The sequence below is a fragment of the Malaya genurostris genome, chromosome 2 (genome assembly GCF_030247185.1).
Source record: "Malaya genurostris strain Urasoe2022 chromosome 2, Malgen_1.1, whole genome shotgun sequence".
NCBI lineage: Eukaryota > Metazoa > Arthropoda > Insecta > Diptera > Culicidae > Malaya > Malaya genurostris.
Genome location: NC_080571.1, coordinates 148,095,277 through 148,112,936, shown reverse-complemented (window position 1 = coordinate 148,112,936; position 17,660 = coordinate 148,095,277). Strand labels below are relative to the sequence as shown.

The window sequence follows — 17,660 nt, the reverse complement described above, 5'->3', positions numbered from 1 at the left end:
ATGTACCTCACAGAGTGCAAGATAAGTTTCGTTTAGTTTTTGACTCCCTCACTAGACTGACGGGTTATATGTGACTTCCCTCCAGGTTATTTTGATTTTACAGACATTCTCCCCGAAGTAACTTCACAGACTAACAGACAGGACACTCAAATTAGATTCTTCAATCATTTTAACAGTCATTTCGAATATTCCTTTATTTGGGACAGTACTCACATATGTCATGATGGCGCCACGTTACCCTATCAAAAACATCCTGTCTGTCATCTAGACTGTGTTTATTTTTTTCATTTACCAACAGAGTTGCCATTCATACAGAATTATCTGTAATGTATTGATTTGTATACGTCCATGCGAATTTCATGCAGGATACAGATTTAATACATATTGCCAAAACTATATACATAATTGTGCCTACTTCTCATCCTCAAACGCAATACAAAACCGAACCCGTTTTGTTACAATATTTACTTGATTCTGGTCTGCCGCCACCTAAATACGGGTGAAAATTACCAACACAATAAAAAATAGTCTAGTTGCTCATCTAATACTATGTTCACATTAGCGCTTATATCACTTGATATACCGAGATGATATGCATATCACGTGGACGTGTTCACATATGATCGAAATGATATCGTTTGACAATCAAGTTGTCATATTGAATGTTCCCATTAGGAGTAACATCAATAATATTGCTTTTCTCTCCTACAATTCAATCAATAATTGAAGCCTTGCATTTAATGGTTCCGAACGCTAGTACTCGTTGAAGAATTCGAAATTATAATGATTGTTTATTTTCACTCTCAAAGTGACGTTCATAAATGAGTGCGTTCAATGCCATTATCCGTGTTGCTAGTTACGATTTTTTACAACTCGACATGATATCGTACATGATATCCCGGATATCATGCCAAAATGGTGATACGCGTTGACATCAAATTGTATGAGATATTAAGTGATATCGCACATGATATCATCGGATATCAAGTATATGCGTATATCACTTGATATCAGTGCTAATGTGAACATACTATAACCACAGACTAACAGACATGACAGTATGAGTAAATTCTAATAAAAATTATTTTTCGTGATGCACTAGTTCCACCTATATTGTACTGCGCGAACTATTTACTATCTGTACACCCCTTGTGTTATGTAAAAGTTTTTTTACTAGTTGGTTTCCCCTCGTTTGTCAACACCGATCAGCTGCTTGCAGGGATGCCTGATTTCATCAAAATATTTGAAAATGAATCGTCACAATGATTTATTGGATTACGTTGATAATATATTTAACTTTTTCTTGATTCATTCATTTATCCATTTATTCGACTCAAATTTGTTCATCTAGACTATTTTTTATTGTGTTGGTAGTTTTCACCCGAAATTAAGTGGCGGCAGACCAGAAGCAAGTAAATATTGTAACAAAACGGGTTCGATTTTTTATTGAGTTGGAGGATGAGAAGTAGGCGCAATTATGTATATAGTTTAGGCAATATCAAAGATAAACTCAAGATAGAGTAGTCTGCGATTTCTTAGGTATCATTTGAATAGGACCCCTCGATGAGCTCGGTTCACTGTCAATTTGAGTATTTTGAAGCAAAACAACAAGTGTCTGATCACTAGATGCGTCGTAACTATGACAATGATTGTTTATGTTTGGAAAAATATCAAGTTACAGTATGAACGATATTGAGAAATTTCGCTTTATATCAGTGATTCTTAGAATAAGAAAGTGAAAACTACTTAGAACCATTGTCTAGAATTTATTTAGTTTGTTATAGCCTCATCCCATGAAGCATCAGTTGTGGCAAGAAATCATTATATGCTGAATGTAAAAATATGTGTGCTTCCTTTCTAACTTGTATTGTTTCCATGGCATTTTGTCGGAACTAGTCGACGCTTGTTAACGGAGGGTCAATAAAATTACATTATTACTGAACCAACTGGTTCACGATTACTGACCCAACATTTTTCAATGAAACGTATGGAACATTGTAATCTTCAGTTTATCTTTGGCAATATGTATTAAATCTGTATCCTGCATGAAATTCGCATGGACGTATACAAATCAATACATTACAGGTAATTCTGTATGAATGGCAACTCTGTTGGTAAATGAAAAAAATAAAGACAGTCTAGATGACAGACATGATGTTTTTGATAGGGTAACGTGGCGCCATCATGACACATGTGAGTACTGTCCCAAATAATGGAATATTCGAAATGACCGTTAAAATGATTGAAGAATCAAATTTGAGTGTCCTGTCTGTTAGTCTGTGCTAAAATATCACTTTGAACGTGCAACTGGGATAAATCCCACACGCTTTATTGAAAATTATTTGTCTAAGCGGAAAAGACTTATTCAAGTTTCGAGAACGTACATCGATAAAAAACTGCACATTAACGACACTGCAACAGACTTGGAAATTTTTGTTGGTGTTTCAAAAATATTGAAGGAAGATTTTTCTACAGTCTTGATCAGTTTTGATGTAAGTAATGGAATATTAAAAATAATGATACTATTTAAATTGATATAGTGTTTATATGCCCTTAGGGCATATTTAGTAGTCTTCTTGTTCTTGATGCATAATTTGTGTCAGTTTTAATTTTTTAATTTTAATGCAAACTTTTTTTTTACTATACACAGAATGATGCTACCGTCTTGGATACAACTACTTCATCTCCTATTCTCGCATTAGTTGGTATGATTTAAAGTACGTCAAAAGTTGTATGTTCTAACTTTCATGTTTATGTTACAGGTCGCAATATGTACTATGTCCACGCTGAAGGCATGATTGTGACAGAAGGCGTAGACAATATCGTGGAAGCTGTATTGAATTTCCTCATGTTTTTTTTTGTATATTTTTACAAATATCCTGCTTCAGTTTCAAAAACTTTAGAGTTTTTTCAGTTATATTTACTGAAACTTAAGCCTGATAAAGGCACCAGATCAGTTGCAACAATAGTAGGTAAACAACAGCGACAAGTTCGAACACTTTTAATCAAACTAGCTAAAATTCAATAGATTTTTTCTTTTACTTGTATTCAAACAAAAACTTGCCATTTATGCTTTCGTAGGGACGTGTTTGTTAACATTATTAAAAAAAGTCTTCGCCGACTGTTCTTCAACGCAACGTCAAAAAATGTTTAATTCTACTAATTTATATAAGAAGACAAAATCGTTTCAGTAAGTAACTCGAATGCCAAAGCTTTGCTTTATTAAAAGATTTAAATAATGAGTAATCTAATAAAGTATGTATATATATATATATATATATATATATATATACATATATATATATATATATATATATATATATATATATATATATATATATATATATATATATATATATATATATATATATATATATATATATATATATATATATATATATATATATATATATATATATATATATATATATATATATATATATATATATATATATATATATATATATGTATATCTATACAAGTATATATATATATATATATATATATATATATATATATATATATATATATACTTGTATAGATAATGAAAAATTGAAAATTATGTTTACAACTAGAAGGAGAACGGTACAATAAAATGTAGTTAAATTACTATTGAAATGGTACCAACGACTGATTATAGAGCATTAAATTAATAAATAAAAAATTAATACCCAAACAATAACCGTATTTTCATTTCGTATCAACATGCTATGAATTCTTTCGGATTACATCGTTCTGAATTACGTATTTTTTATTACGTTGTTACGCATTCCGTTGCTATTTGTTACTTTGCTCAGCTTTGTGTTTTTTTTAGTACGCAAGTCTCTAATACGTCGATCTTGGATTAAAACGTATACAAGAGTACATCGTTATAGTGTAACGTGAAATGAATGTAATTGTACGCAACATTTCAAACCTAGTTTATGTGCATACTTTCCGATGTGAAATTACAAGATTTTTTTTGCTGTGTAGTTGAATTTTGTCGCTTTCCTACCATTTTCTGAGGAACTGTTGCCCTTGTTTCGGCAACACACAAGAAGTTAAAATAATTTGCACCGTCACTAACACATTCAATTACGAACGGCAATGCGAAAGTGGAAGTGATGATGTTGAACACATCACAAGATGATTTTGAACACAACATCGCATTGTCGTGAATTCTTTAGTATGCGGCCGAAAACAAAAATGAACAAATTGTTAGAACAAAGGCTTACACTTGATTTGCGCATTCTACTTTCCAGGCGTATCAAAACTGGCTAAATTTAAATCAATCTTAAATATTTCTTTATCACAGTGATGTGGTCGTCCTGAAAAGAACGGGGTTTTTGTTCAACTCCTCGTCGTTACGGATGGCCAGCTGCAGATGGCGAGGGATGATTTTCGTTTCCTTGTTGTCACGGGCAGCGTTACCGGTCAATTCCAATATTTCAGCAGTCAAGTACTCCATCATTGCCACCAGATAGATCGGTGCACTGGCACCGACACGCTCGGCGTAGTTTCCCTTCCGGAACAGAGAATGGATTCTGCCAACTGGGAAATGCAGACCAGCACGGTTTGAGCGGGACTTTGCCCTGCCCTTAACTGTTCCTCCTGTGTGCGTGTTCTGCGAACAGGAAAGGTATTTTAAATAAGGGGACGTCCGTACACCGCTGCCAGTAGCAGGTATAAAATGAAATGTGATGTGAGAATTAGCGTCATTTAAGTTAAAGCAGCTTCTCTGAACGTACGAGACACCGTCAGCAAGATGGCACCGAAAACCGGTAGAAAGGCAGATTTATACCGTCACTAACACATTCAATTACGAACAGCAATGCGAAAACGAAAGTGATGATGTTTAACACATCTTTATACTAGTATGAGGTCGTGTGAAAATATGCAATGATTGCCATATATACAGGTTAATCTATATTTTATTCATACATACATATATGTACAGATTAATCTGTATCATTATTATTATTATTATCTTTATTATTACTATCATTATTATTATTAAAATGCATCTTGCATACCGAAGATCGTCGATACATTTCAGACCAGGCCATTGCAATTGTCTCGTACTGAAATTTCGAGAATAATCAGATATCTTCGAACTTCATAGCTTCAATAAAAAAAATTACAAATTTGTCGTACCTAGCCTCCTATATTGGCAAATTAAAAAGGAATTGTTTCAAGTTTGGAATATATAGTTGTAGAATAGTAGCTGTTTAATGTAACTAATCTGTACTTTAATGTAGGTGCATCACTTCAAACTATATTAATGAAAAAGGGGAAAGCTTGCACAATCCATACAATCAATCAACTAACTGATATTCGGAAAAGTGATGGGATCGTGCCAGTTTTTTCGTATTCACGAAATCCAGTTATGTCTCTGACATTACCTACCCGCCTTTTTCGGTTAACGTAAGAAAAAAAACGTGAAGGCACACATGTCGGACTAGCAGCAAACAAACTGACCCCTTTGGATCTACTTTAATTTTCTCGATGATGGACTTTTGAAACGGATTGATTCATTTGGATCGACTTCCACTAACTTTTTGGTTCTGCTAATGAAACACACTGTCGCATTCGTTTGTGACCCGCTGCTACGAACTTCACTCTACCGGGCTGGTAATATACTCGTCCTCCGCAAAGGTTTTCCCGCGGATTTTATCTGCTTGGGGTCCGTTTTCCATTTCATACCCACCGCCACCCTCAAAGCATGCCACCCCGCATATTATGTTGCGATGATGACGATGATGACGACGATGACAGTGTGCAGACAGATGACGGTTACAATATTTTATCGTTTTATTATGGTTGGTGTCATGAATTGTGTATTTGAATTTTAGTACTTTTATAAGTGTATTTGCTATTTTTTTCCTTTCGCCGAAATAAACATAAGTTATTCAATAAATATGTATAAAGAAATATATGAATTGACGAATGTGAATAAATGAACAATATAAATAAATAAATAGTGTAAATAAATAATTGTTAATATATAAATAAACAATAAATAAATGTAAATAAATAAATAATAAATAGAATAAACAAATAATAAATAGAATATATAACTAATAAATAAACAAATGGAAATAAATAATTAAACAAAACCCTACTTGTGACACCAACCTAGGCTATTGAGCAGAACTTAAACGTGACTCAAACATGTAAACACGGAGTAGGAATGCGATTGACGTTTAAATTCTACTCATACATTTACTGACAATTGATATAAACAAAAATATTACAAAATTTGACATATATATACAAGCTGGATTCAGTGACCAAAGGAACAACATTGTGACCAAAGAATAACAGGTCACAATTTTCCCCGACTCGGTTTAAAAAAAGCCCTAGGTTTTTTTTTTCGAACAAAAGCCGACTTCAAATGCGACTACTTCTTCCTTAGTACCAGTTTCAATTCCGAGGGATGATTTTTCCAAAGGCCAGAGGAGCTCTCACTCCCGGAATTGTATAATTCTAAAGCAGTGAGTCTGTCCATTTTCAGTCTCGTGTTTTTGCCGAAATATTTGTCAAAATCAGATGCGATATGTTCCATCCATCATTCCCAAAACAACTGCGAAAGTGTAGCTGTCGAAACTGTTTAATATGCGTCAGAATTTGAGACGGTCTTTGCATTGGTAGAGCAGAAATATTGATCGGAAACACAACAAATAACAGAAACTATCCGGAAGAAAAACAGACTAAATTTCACATTTTCTCCCCTTTTTCACTGTCACGAGAACGACGCTCGGACAAAACACCACTACTGTCACAAGAACGACGCTTGGACAAAACTACACTACTGTCACAAGAACGACGCTTGGACAAAACTACACTACTGTCACAAGAACGACGCTTGGACAAAACTACACTACTGTCACAAGAACGACGCTTGGACAAAACTACACTACTGTCACAAGAACGACGCTTGGACAAAACTACACTACTGTCACAAGAACGACGCTTGGACAAAACAATATTACTGTCACAAGAACGACGCTTGGCAGAATATTTTTAACCTAACTCATTCGTACGTCTCATTCAGTCAATTTCATTCATTCTCAGTCACACTAACATTCATTAATTTTACTCAATCGCACTCACTTTCAGACTTCATGCTCATTCATGTTCATGACACGCATACTACCTTAAACTAATTAAAACTTATATTACGAACGCCCTTAATTTTAATATTTTTCTTTTCGACTCTTTCCGAAGAACCGAAAAGATAATTAATTTTAACGAAATGTTTCACTCATTACGTACTTCTATTACTCGCTCAACTTGTGAGAGAAAATCGAATGAAGCTACGCAGAATGAAACTGCGAAAAAGAGTACAGATTTTATACAGATTTTCTAAATTTTATACAGATTTATACAGATGTCACAAAAAGTAAGAAAGAACAAATTTAACCTTTCTGCCTGAGTTATCTTTTAGTATTTGATTCCAGTGACGATATAAAAGTCTATCAATCAACGGACAAATCACACATTAATATGAAAATCTGTGAAATCCATTTATAATATAATTTGAAATCAATTTGAACTGATATTCAATGTTTTTCAATGACTGAGTGAAAACATATATTGGAGAAACCAAATGAATGAAAAACTAACAGAAAAGATGATATTTTGGATACCGTCAGAGACAGTACTTTATTTAAGGAAGTAATGGCATCATGAAACTTTACTGTCAAACTGAGAGTTGTGTGAACCGACTTGACGTTGCATATTGGGCGTTGAAATTCCATGTCAAATTATAAAGTCATCAATTTCAAACTAGATAAATATATGGAATTGCAATTCAATTGTGGATAAAAAACTAAAACGTCGTTGAATTGACTGATTGAATCTACCATCCTACAACCACAATCTATTGGGATAACATCTTTTATCATCATTTTGTTTTAAGAATTTCATTTTATTACTGAATACAGATTAATACAGATTTTTTATACAAAGAATACAGATTTTCTATGAAAATATCTGGCATCTCTGGATACCACTCTGTCGTACACTCAAATAAAAATTCACGTTCGATTCACTTGAACAATCACGTAAAATGGTTTCAAATGTCAAATTGAATATTTTACGTGACGAAAATGAATGTTATACGAACATCCCCTAAAATGAATAGAGTCATCACATAAGGTTTACGTGAATTGACCAAACGTCAAACAATCTACACTCAAAAAAATCCACACGTTAACCTTATGTGAAAAATCACGTAGATTCTAAAAAATGGCTTTGTCATCAGGGTTCACGTGATGTTCTTACCAATCATCGGATCATGATTGAATATGAAATGAATTATATGTCAGAATTATTGCTGTTGTCACATATATTTTATGTGTCACGTACTTACTTGAATACATTTTGTCATGTTCATTTTGTGCTCGCAATATGGCGACAGTTGAACAACCTAGAACAAACAACATAGGCCAAATCCTTTTTGACCCTTCTATGGTATTTATCACAGTGATTTACCCTAAAATTGCTTATTGATTTTATCGACAGTTATGAAGTCTAGCTAATTTTTATTATACTTTCAGATCTAATACTAGTATCAAGCAGAAGTATAATATTTCTACAGTGGAGTTCAAAAGGCAAAACCTCTAGATTGTGTTCCAGCACATCAATCGCATCTTGAACTACTATAGTTCCAGCTGAGCAAAGTCCTGGCATTACATTCCTTTGGTGGAATTTGGCCTTTCTGTTTCAACAGACTTCGCAGCCGATTCTTAGTGTACAGAATCATTGCATGGCTAGTACTATGGATCCTACTAACACTAAGAATCCTTCCAGGTCGGGGCTCGAACATACGACAACTGGCTTGTAAGACCAGTGTCCTATGCATTGAACCGCCAACCCGGGACAAGTTCCAGCTGAAGGCATTCTTTAAATCTAAGTTCAGATGATATCAATTTTACTGTATAATTTAAATAAATTTTGTATAAATTTCACAAAATTATTCTATAGAATCTATGAAAAAAGTGGCGTAGATATTACGTGATACAAATGTGTACTAAGAGTTCATGAGTTCATTATGTGCTATCTATACTTCAAATAAGTATTACAAGAAAAGTTCGATGGATAAAAATCACATACATTTTCACGTAGCATTGAAGTGAGGATTTTTCTGAGTGTACGTGAATTTCCAGTGTGAAAAACTCGATTTGAAAATGGCGAGCAGTGACCCTCGAAGTGTAAGTAGTGTAAATATTTGCGAGAAAAGTTATTTAATTACAATTTTTTACTCCATCGACCGGACCATTCCAGTATGAAAGTTTCCATGTGTTCAACTGGACCGAGTGCCTGCGTGAGTCGGGAAGTTTACCCGCTCCTGCCGAAAGCTTTAAACAGGCCGTCGGTATGAAGCTAGAGACACTGGAACCATGTAATGCGACTTCAACCTGCATCGATAGTGTTGTGGGAGTTCTTGGATCTCGACTTCGGCTTCGGTTGGATGGCAGTGACAACAAAAACGATTTCGGGAGGCTTGTCGATTTGAGATACCACGACGTTATTAGTTGCTTTTTAAGCCATTGGAATTATATGACAATTTTCTGAAATAAATGTTTTATATTTCATGGCTTTTTTTCATTTCACAGATTTATATAAAAATCTGAAATCTCCCTTTTGACTTCAACCAATATATAAAATAGTAATTTTCTGGTATCTAAATTTGATATGAACTGATAGATAAATGTGATATGAACAGTACATTACATTTTACCTATGAAACACGTAACTTTGACTGGATTATGCATTAAGCAGCTTTTAAATGCCAGTCCGTTAAAACCTACGTGAAAAGTAGGGTGGAAAATATTCACATAACTTTTCACATAACTATAATATGATTATTATTTTAAGTGTAGTTTAACATGTGAGTAGTCTCATCTGCACCTTTCTGCGCCTTTTGATGATAGGCAAGTTGAAATTTTGTTAAAAAAACCCTGAAAAATGGCTCTATTTCATTGAACTGAAATGATAGCAGCATAGTATGTTTCAGAAAGTTGTGTAGTTTTTAATGATAAAAAACTTTGTATAACATAAAAAACTCATATAAATTCAAAATATATGTGTTTTCTTACAAAAACTGGTTTTAGGACACTCTTTTCAGAAAATACATTATATCATGAATTACACTCAAGTTATGGGAATAGTATTTGCAGCAAATTTGTTTGAAATAACTTTCTGCACAACTTTGTCGAAGTAACTTAGCTTCTAAGTTGGCTCTGAACTAAAATAATATTATTATCTCACTTTTAGGGAGAATAATCACATAAATAAAATTTTCCCAAAAGATGGCGTCGATCATTCTGAGCAACTTTGCTGAAGATACTGTACCTCAAAAACCACGTTCCTATGAGTTATCAATTCAGAGCGTGAAATTGCGCTTTTGAACCACTGTGCACTGTGGGTCGCATCGAAATTTCATGCTTTTTTTTCCCCATAAATACGTTTATTTCATAGGCAATATGCATAAGTTTTTCTTCGCCGTGGCAAAAATTTCATGCTTCTTTATGTAATTAAAATTTATTCAGCAATACCATGTTGGCGGAGTAATATCAATAAAACCAGCAAATAATATTAACATATATGATGTGATTATCAATAATTATAATGATAAGAAAAACATGTTCAATGTTGATTAATTTACTCTGTTTAGCTTGAATATCATACAACGAAGTAACATTACGGGTAGAAGTGATTTGCAAACCATTTATTAAAACCAAACATCTCAATGGTGGAAAATTACATTATTTAGTTTGAAATAAGAGTTAAAATATCAAAAATCATTGCAAAGTCTGAAAATAGCAACAAAATATAAAATTCTGCCATTGTAACATCAAATCAAGAGCAAAACATTTATAGAAGACGATTTTTTCTGTACACTGAAGTCTTTTTTTATGCGAATTTACGTACCGCATAAAAAAACCCCATAACTCTGAAAATTCGCATAAAAAACCGCTTGCTGAAACTTCGCATAAAAAAAACCGCATAACTCTGAAAAATCGCATAAAAAGTCGCGTAAAAAAAACGCATAAAATAGACCGCATAAAAAAGACCTCAGTGTAATTTGGTTTTCTAGCATTGAAGACCATAAGAATTTCTCTTATCCGATTCTGGTGCAGTTTATTCAATTGTATTCAATTTGAAAAAGAAACCACTGAATCAATTGTACTTAATGAAATTTTTATGCCTCATCAATAACGAAATAAGATGTCATAACAAATCTTGATGCTAAATACATATTTTCTATTCTATCAAGAATATTCCTTCGATGAAATATCAAGAAAATATGAAGTATTGCTATGACAGCACAATAACATCAAGACAAGATGTGATGGTAAAATTTGTTATTATTTTGATTTTTGTTTACTATTCACATCTACCGGGAGGAGTGCAGGTTTTGCTTCGGCAATTCAAACGCGCCTTTCAAACGCAGCGCCGCTGTGTGCTCTAACCCTGTGCTTCTGTTATTTCCATAAATTAAATTCATGTCAAAAAACGTTTTATTGAGTTTAATCAAAATAGTGCATCATCATAAACTTCATCATCAGCATCAACCAGCTGGAAGTAAAACGAAGTCTTTTGTCGCTCTAATCACTATGTGCTGTGAAATATTTTTTTAAACTAATTTTGCATGAAGCATTACTATTGCGTAGAGAATGCAGACAAATTAACAATCTCAATGTGATTACGATCAAAACAAATTATTTTCAGGAAACTTTCATCTAGCATTTATTTCTCTAAATCTAGTATTCATTTTATTGCGAATGATGCATTCCTCTTCCCCAGACTCAAATTGCCATTGCTGGGAACGCGTTTTGAGACCATAAAAGAGAATTCGCTGCGTGAACTAAAGGCCATACCTTCGGCGGCCTATAAAACTTGTATGGAAAATTGGATCAAGCGTTGGCATGCATATATTGCCGCAGCGAGAGAGTTCTTTGAAGGCGATAATAAAGAAATTTATTAAAAATAGAAATTTTGCGTTTAATAAAAGTCCGGTTCTTTTTTGATCATAAAGTAAACCACAAACTCGATTTAGAAAAATTGTTGGACAACTTTGTTTTGCGAAATGCAAAGCGCCGCTCCATTTTTGCGCAAATGATTTTTTGTATATATCGTGATGATCATTTACACTCTGTAATAAATCAATGACTAAACTGTTTGTATATTTCCTTCCATTCATGAACTACGGAAACGCAGTCGACGATTTTTTAAAGGAGCAAATAATCCACTCGGGCCAAAAATGATCTGCAGGTCCTGGCTGCACATCAATATGGTGAAAATTTACTTGATTTATTATCCTTAAACATCATATTCAATAACAATCATGTAAAAATACAGCAACAAGGACTTTGATGATTATATAATTTTAGACAGGATTTAACAAGGATTTTCTCTAAATAAATAATATTTTTTTTGTTTTTTTATATCATTTATAAATAATATTCATAATATGTCGTCAAGTATCGATTATTGAATATGTCACTGTGAATACGGTATATACCCAAGGATAGTTTGTAACTGAAATAATCTAGTTGTACACAAAAGTAGCATCCTCATAGTATTCTGGATAGAAAATCTTACTGCAGAAATTTCACGAGCTATTGTTTAACAATGACTCTATACTAAATGGATTTGGCCTTATGATATGTTTGTGCATATCTGTATTTTCATCTACTGTGTCGTCAACACTGTCACGCCTTTCTATTAAACAGTCTTCTGGTGTCTCATTGGATTCTGTTCCGCCAACTACATCGATTTGATCTTCATCATCATCTTCGTCATCGTAGCCGCCTGCTTCACTGTCGGAGCTAGAGGTATTGCGATGCTGGGATAAATATTCTGCTTTAAGCACCTCCAAATCAACTGCAATGCCTTTTGATCGAAGTTTTCTAGCCTGTCTCTCAAGGGCTTTTGTTAATTTTTTCCGCCGTCGTGCTCTACAACAGAAAGTAGCAATATATTAGTATTTATCAATTCTGAAAAGGATTATTCATTTGAAATTATCTTTACAATATCTGCATATGTTTATGAAAGTGAAGCAAAGCCTTGGTAATACATTCTTTTGTGGAATTCGATCATTCTTTTTCAATAGAAGGACGGTTATGATGTCGCCAGTCGGAAGCCCTTTTGGGAGTATACTGAACTCCACACCTTGTGGAATTCAACACCTGAAAATGCGGGTTTTTCTCACTTTCAGCATAACCCCCCTATACATTCGTTGGGTGACATTGGTTTTATTATTACTATTATTATGATGTCTTTTACTCAGCCAAAATTTGGATCTATATTTGCGTTCGCAGAAATTGATATCGAGCTTTATAAGGGCACAGTTTCAATTTCAACATGCTAATGTTATTCGTGTTTACGTATTTTCGGTTATATGTCTGACAGTACCTACCCGCCTTTTATACAATACATATTCCGAGCTGTAATTGGTTTTTTAAATATGTATGATTTTATAACTCTCTCTCTCTCTCTCTCTCTCTCTCTCTCTCTCTCTCTCTCTGTGTGTGTGTGTTTTCGATTTTGACAAACTTTGATTCAAATGAAAGGTCTCATTACGGAATTCCTGAATTTCATCCGGATCCAACTTCCGGCTCCGGAGTTGTAGGGTAAAGTGTGTCTAATATTGTACACCGTCACTTAAACCGGCGAAACAAAAAACGTAAAAAATTCCTAAACTGGTCTCAAAACTAGACAAACCGGTAGTCATTATCAGTAGACAACTAAATAAATCGATTCCGGCTATCCTGGTTCCCGGTATTCGGTTCCGGAAGCACCGGAGATAGTGGTCATATATACCAAAATTGATCTCACTTACTTTTCTCAGCGATGGTTTCACCGATTTCTTCATTTCTTTATTTGGGAGCAAGGAAAAGCCCGATAGAGATGAAATTTGGCAATCTCTCTCTCCAGCAGGCATAAAACTTCCTCATCAGTATCAACAGATCAGAATTATCCAACAAATACATTTGGACTTAACACTAACAATTAGAACTAACAATCAAAACTAACAATTAAAGCTAACAATTAAAACTAAATCTATAACCCTATAACTAGTCGATGACACCAAGCATTACTTGACAGTGATAGTGCTCTTTCTAAAAAGGCGAGAGAGAAGAAAATAGTGGGTAGGCGAATGGAGTACGAGGGTTGGTGGAGGAGGTGGTGAAGGAGCGTGGACTAACGACGATGTTAGAATCGGCATGTAGATCTAATTAGTGATTAAAAAGATGGTGGAAGGAAAAGAAAACGACGATGTTAGAATCGGCATCTAAATCTAATTAGTGATCGAAGAAAGCATGGTGGAAGACAGAGAAAAAGAGGAAGGGATGACCGGGTTAATTTCTGCGAGCAAATCTAGTTAGTGTCCAATAAAGATGTTGGAGAGACGAAGTGGGGGTTGAACGAAAAAGCAATATTGTCGGTTTCAAAGCAAATACTGATCGTAAGGCTAATCTGACAATTGATTACGAAAAAATCGTTTAATCATATTTCGAAATAAATGAAAGTCGAAAACATTGAAACAGTTGTTGAATGTTCGGCACATACTGCAGAATGGTTCATTGTACCCATAATTTGTTCTTGCAATAGGTAATCTGAGAAAGGGGTGGGAACGTAGATTACGTCGCTGAATGTCGAGATTAATCAACTGCAAAAGCTCGGGACAGTCGATATGTGATTGAAGTAAATCAGCAACGAAAGTTACCTTGGAGATATTTCGACGAACAAATAACCGATCCAAGTCAATAAGCTTACAGCCATCTATGTAACTAGGAAGATTAGCAGAATCTCTCCAAGGTAGGTTACACAGGGCAAATCTAACAAATTTATGCTGAATGGCTTCAATCCGCTCTATGTCGATTTGATAATGAGGTGACCAGACAACAGCTGAATATTCAAGTGTCGAGCGGACTAAAGAAAAATATAATGCTTTTAGACAATGTACATTGACAAAGCTCTTGGTGATACGGAAAACAAAACCTAAAAGCTTGGATGCCTTAGAAATCACATAGTCGATATGACTTTTGAAATCTAGCTTGATATCAAGAAAGATACCTAGATCTTTAACGATAAACTCACGTTTAAGTATATTCTGCGAAATGTTATAGTCATACCTTATTAACGAGTGTATGCGAGTAAACGACATAGGGGAACATTTCGAGGCATTTAAAACCATTCTATTGCTAATACACCAGTTCACGAATATAACAGTTCGGCTGAAAAGTTCGTATCGTTTAATAGAAACACACATTTTTTTGCCAAAATTCGTTTTTATTATTCAACATAATTGCCATCAGAGGCGATACAGCGATTATAGCGATCTTCCAACTTTTCGATACCATTTTTGTAGTACGATTTGTCCTTCACCTCAAAATTGGCCTCAGTTTCAGCGATTACCTCTTCATTGCTTCTAAATTTTTTACCAGCGAGCATTCTCTTGAGGTCTGAGAACAGGAAAAAGTCACTGGGGGCCAAATCTGGAGAATACGGTGGATGAGGGAGCAATTCGAAGCCCAATTCGTTCAATTTCAGCATGGTTTTTCGTTGTTGTTTTTGATCGATTGTGAGCTCACGCGGCACCCATTTTGCACAAAGCTTTCTCATATCCAAATATTCGTGAATAATATGTCCAACACGTTCCTTTGATATATTTAGGGTGTCAGCTATCTCGATCAACTTCACTTTACGGTCATTGATAATCATGGTGTGGATTTTTTTCACGTTTTCATCGGTAACAGCCTCTTTTGGACGTCCACTCCGTTCATCGTCTTCGGTGCTCATATGACCAGTACGAAATTTTGCAAACCACTTACGAATTGTTGCTTCGCCCGGTGCAGAGTCTGGATAACACTCATAAAGCCATTTTTTGGTATCGGCGGCACTTTTTTTCATCGAAAAGTAGTGTTTCATCAACACACGAAATTCCTTTTTTTCCATTTTTTTTCACAATAACAAAAGTATCTTCACTCAAAATGCAATATCTCACAAACTAATAATCAGACAGCTGTCAAATTTATACACGTATTTTTTTAAGGTTGGTACTATCTGAAAATGGTATGGATTTAATTCTAGTGACGCCCTCTCATAGAAACGATACGAACTTTTCAGCCGATCTGTTATCAAGCTGTGACTGCAAAAATATGGTGTCGTCAGGTGATTTTATTGGATAATATAGTTTAAAATCATTTGCGAAAGATAGTTTGTGGCATTTCAATATAAAATTAAGATCGTTGAGGTAGAGCAAGAATAAAAATGGTCCCAAGTGAATGCCTTGAGGGACTCCAGAGCACGCTGCGAAAGGTGTTATAATGCAGTCTCCAATTTTTACTGACTTTTCACGACCAATTAGGTAAGACTGTAGCCATTTAAGTAGTGATCCGTCGAATCCAAGCCTATTGAGTTTTGCAACTGTTATTTGATGGTTTATTTTGTCGAAAGCAGCGGAGAAATCAGTATATATAGCGTCAACTTGCCGACGTGCTTGTAGACATCGAATAAAGAAGGATGTGTAAGATAATAAGTTCGTTGAGGTTGATCGATTTAGCATAAAACCGTGTTGACTTTCGGAGAGGTAGTAGTTGCAGTTATGCGTAACAAATTCGAGAACAATAATTGCAAGTAATTTGGATACGGCGCATAGTGCGGCTATCCCACGATAATTAGAAATATCAAAGGTGTTTCCGTTTTTGAACATAGGGAAAATGAATGACTTCTTCCAGATGTCGGGAAACGTTCCTGAATTAAGTGATATGTTGAACAGTATTGATAGAGGAATTAACAGGCTGTTCGAGCATTTTTTAATACTAAAGAGGGGATTTCATCCGGACCAGCATTCGAGGATAATTTCAATTTAGACAATTCATGACTGGCGAAGCACAGATCTAGGAGGTGCTGTTCGATCAGGTCTAGATCATTCATGCGATCAGAAGGGAGGTAAAGCATACACGAGTATAGCGTAAAAAGTGGGAACGTGATAGTGATCCAAATTTGCTCGACATTGTCGCAGTTTAAGGTAGGCATCAAACGAGAATTGAATTTTGAGCGACAGGCAATCAAGATTTCACCGCCGCTCTTTTTGCAACTATTTTGACAGTTAAGGTCCTGCCGGTATACAGAGTAAGAACGATCGAAGATCTGCATGTTTAACGTATTCTCATTCAGCCAGGTTTCCGTAAAGGCATATACATCGTATTCTGTGTCAGGACATGCAAGATGATAGTCGTTGATAGAACGGTTCATTCCTCCAATATTCTGGTAGTAAACATTCAAACCAGTTCTGTGGATGTGTGATGCGGAATCGGTGATAACAAGTTCATTATTGGAGTACGGGGGGCAGTTTGACGGAAGAGACGTGGAACGGGTAGAAACAATCGAGGTGATTGATTTTGTGTACTGGTGCTGTGCAAATTTTGTTGTTTGTACGAGGGCCGAGAGGGGATTGATCTGCGAAGGGGTAGGGAAAGATAATTTTTTTCTGCTCTCTGTTCGGGTTTGCGCTCTAATAAAGAAGTGAATGAAATTTGATTTGGCTACTATCACATTTTGTTTTGGAATGAACGTAAAGTATGATATTTTCTTCTGACTCGCTCGGTAAAAATTTGGTTAGATAGTACCAATTTCTATTGTTTATGTTGTTAAGAGTCTGA

General features: G+C 34.8%; 1 protein-coding gene and 2 long non-coding RNA genes across 5 annotated transcripts in view; 2 read left to right on the top strand and 1 right to left on the bottom strand.

Annotated features, from left to right (window-relative positions):
* The first annotated feature begins 2,283 nt into the window (after positions 1-2,283).
* On the top strand, positions 2,284-3,236 carry LOC131430082 (uncharacterized). Its single transcript, XR_009229479.1, has 3 exons — positions 2,284-2,492; positions 2,651-2,705; positions 2,763-3,236. It is a non-coding gene; the product is annotated as an uncharacterized LOC131430082 (long non-coding RNA).
* Positions 3,237-9,110: 5,874 nt separating this feature from the next.
* On the top strand, positions 9,111-9,578 carry LOC131431466 (uncharacterized). The gene is made up of 2 exons (XR_009229680.1): positions 9,111-9,194; positions 9,268-9,578. It is a non-coding gene; the product is annotated as an uncharacterized LOC131431466 (long non-coding RNA).
* A 2,891-nt stretch (positions 9,579-12,469) lies between these two features.
* Positions 12,470-17,660, bottom strand: part of LOC131432891 (homeobox protein unc-4) — a 407,490-nt gene continuing 402,299 nt past the window's right edge. For all 3 annotated transcript variants that reach the window (XM_058599467.1, XM_058599466.1, XM_058599465.1), the window contains one exon: positions 12,470-12,947. In XM_058599467.1, coding sequence (XP_058455450.1) covers positions 12,602-12,947 — 346 coding nt within the window. In that variant the 3' untranslated portion in view covers positions 12,470-12,601. The remainder of the gene's footprint in view (positions 12,948-17,660) is intronic.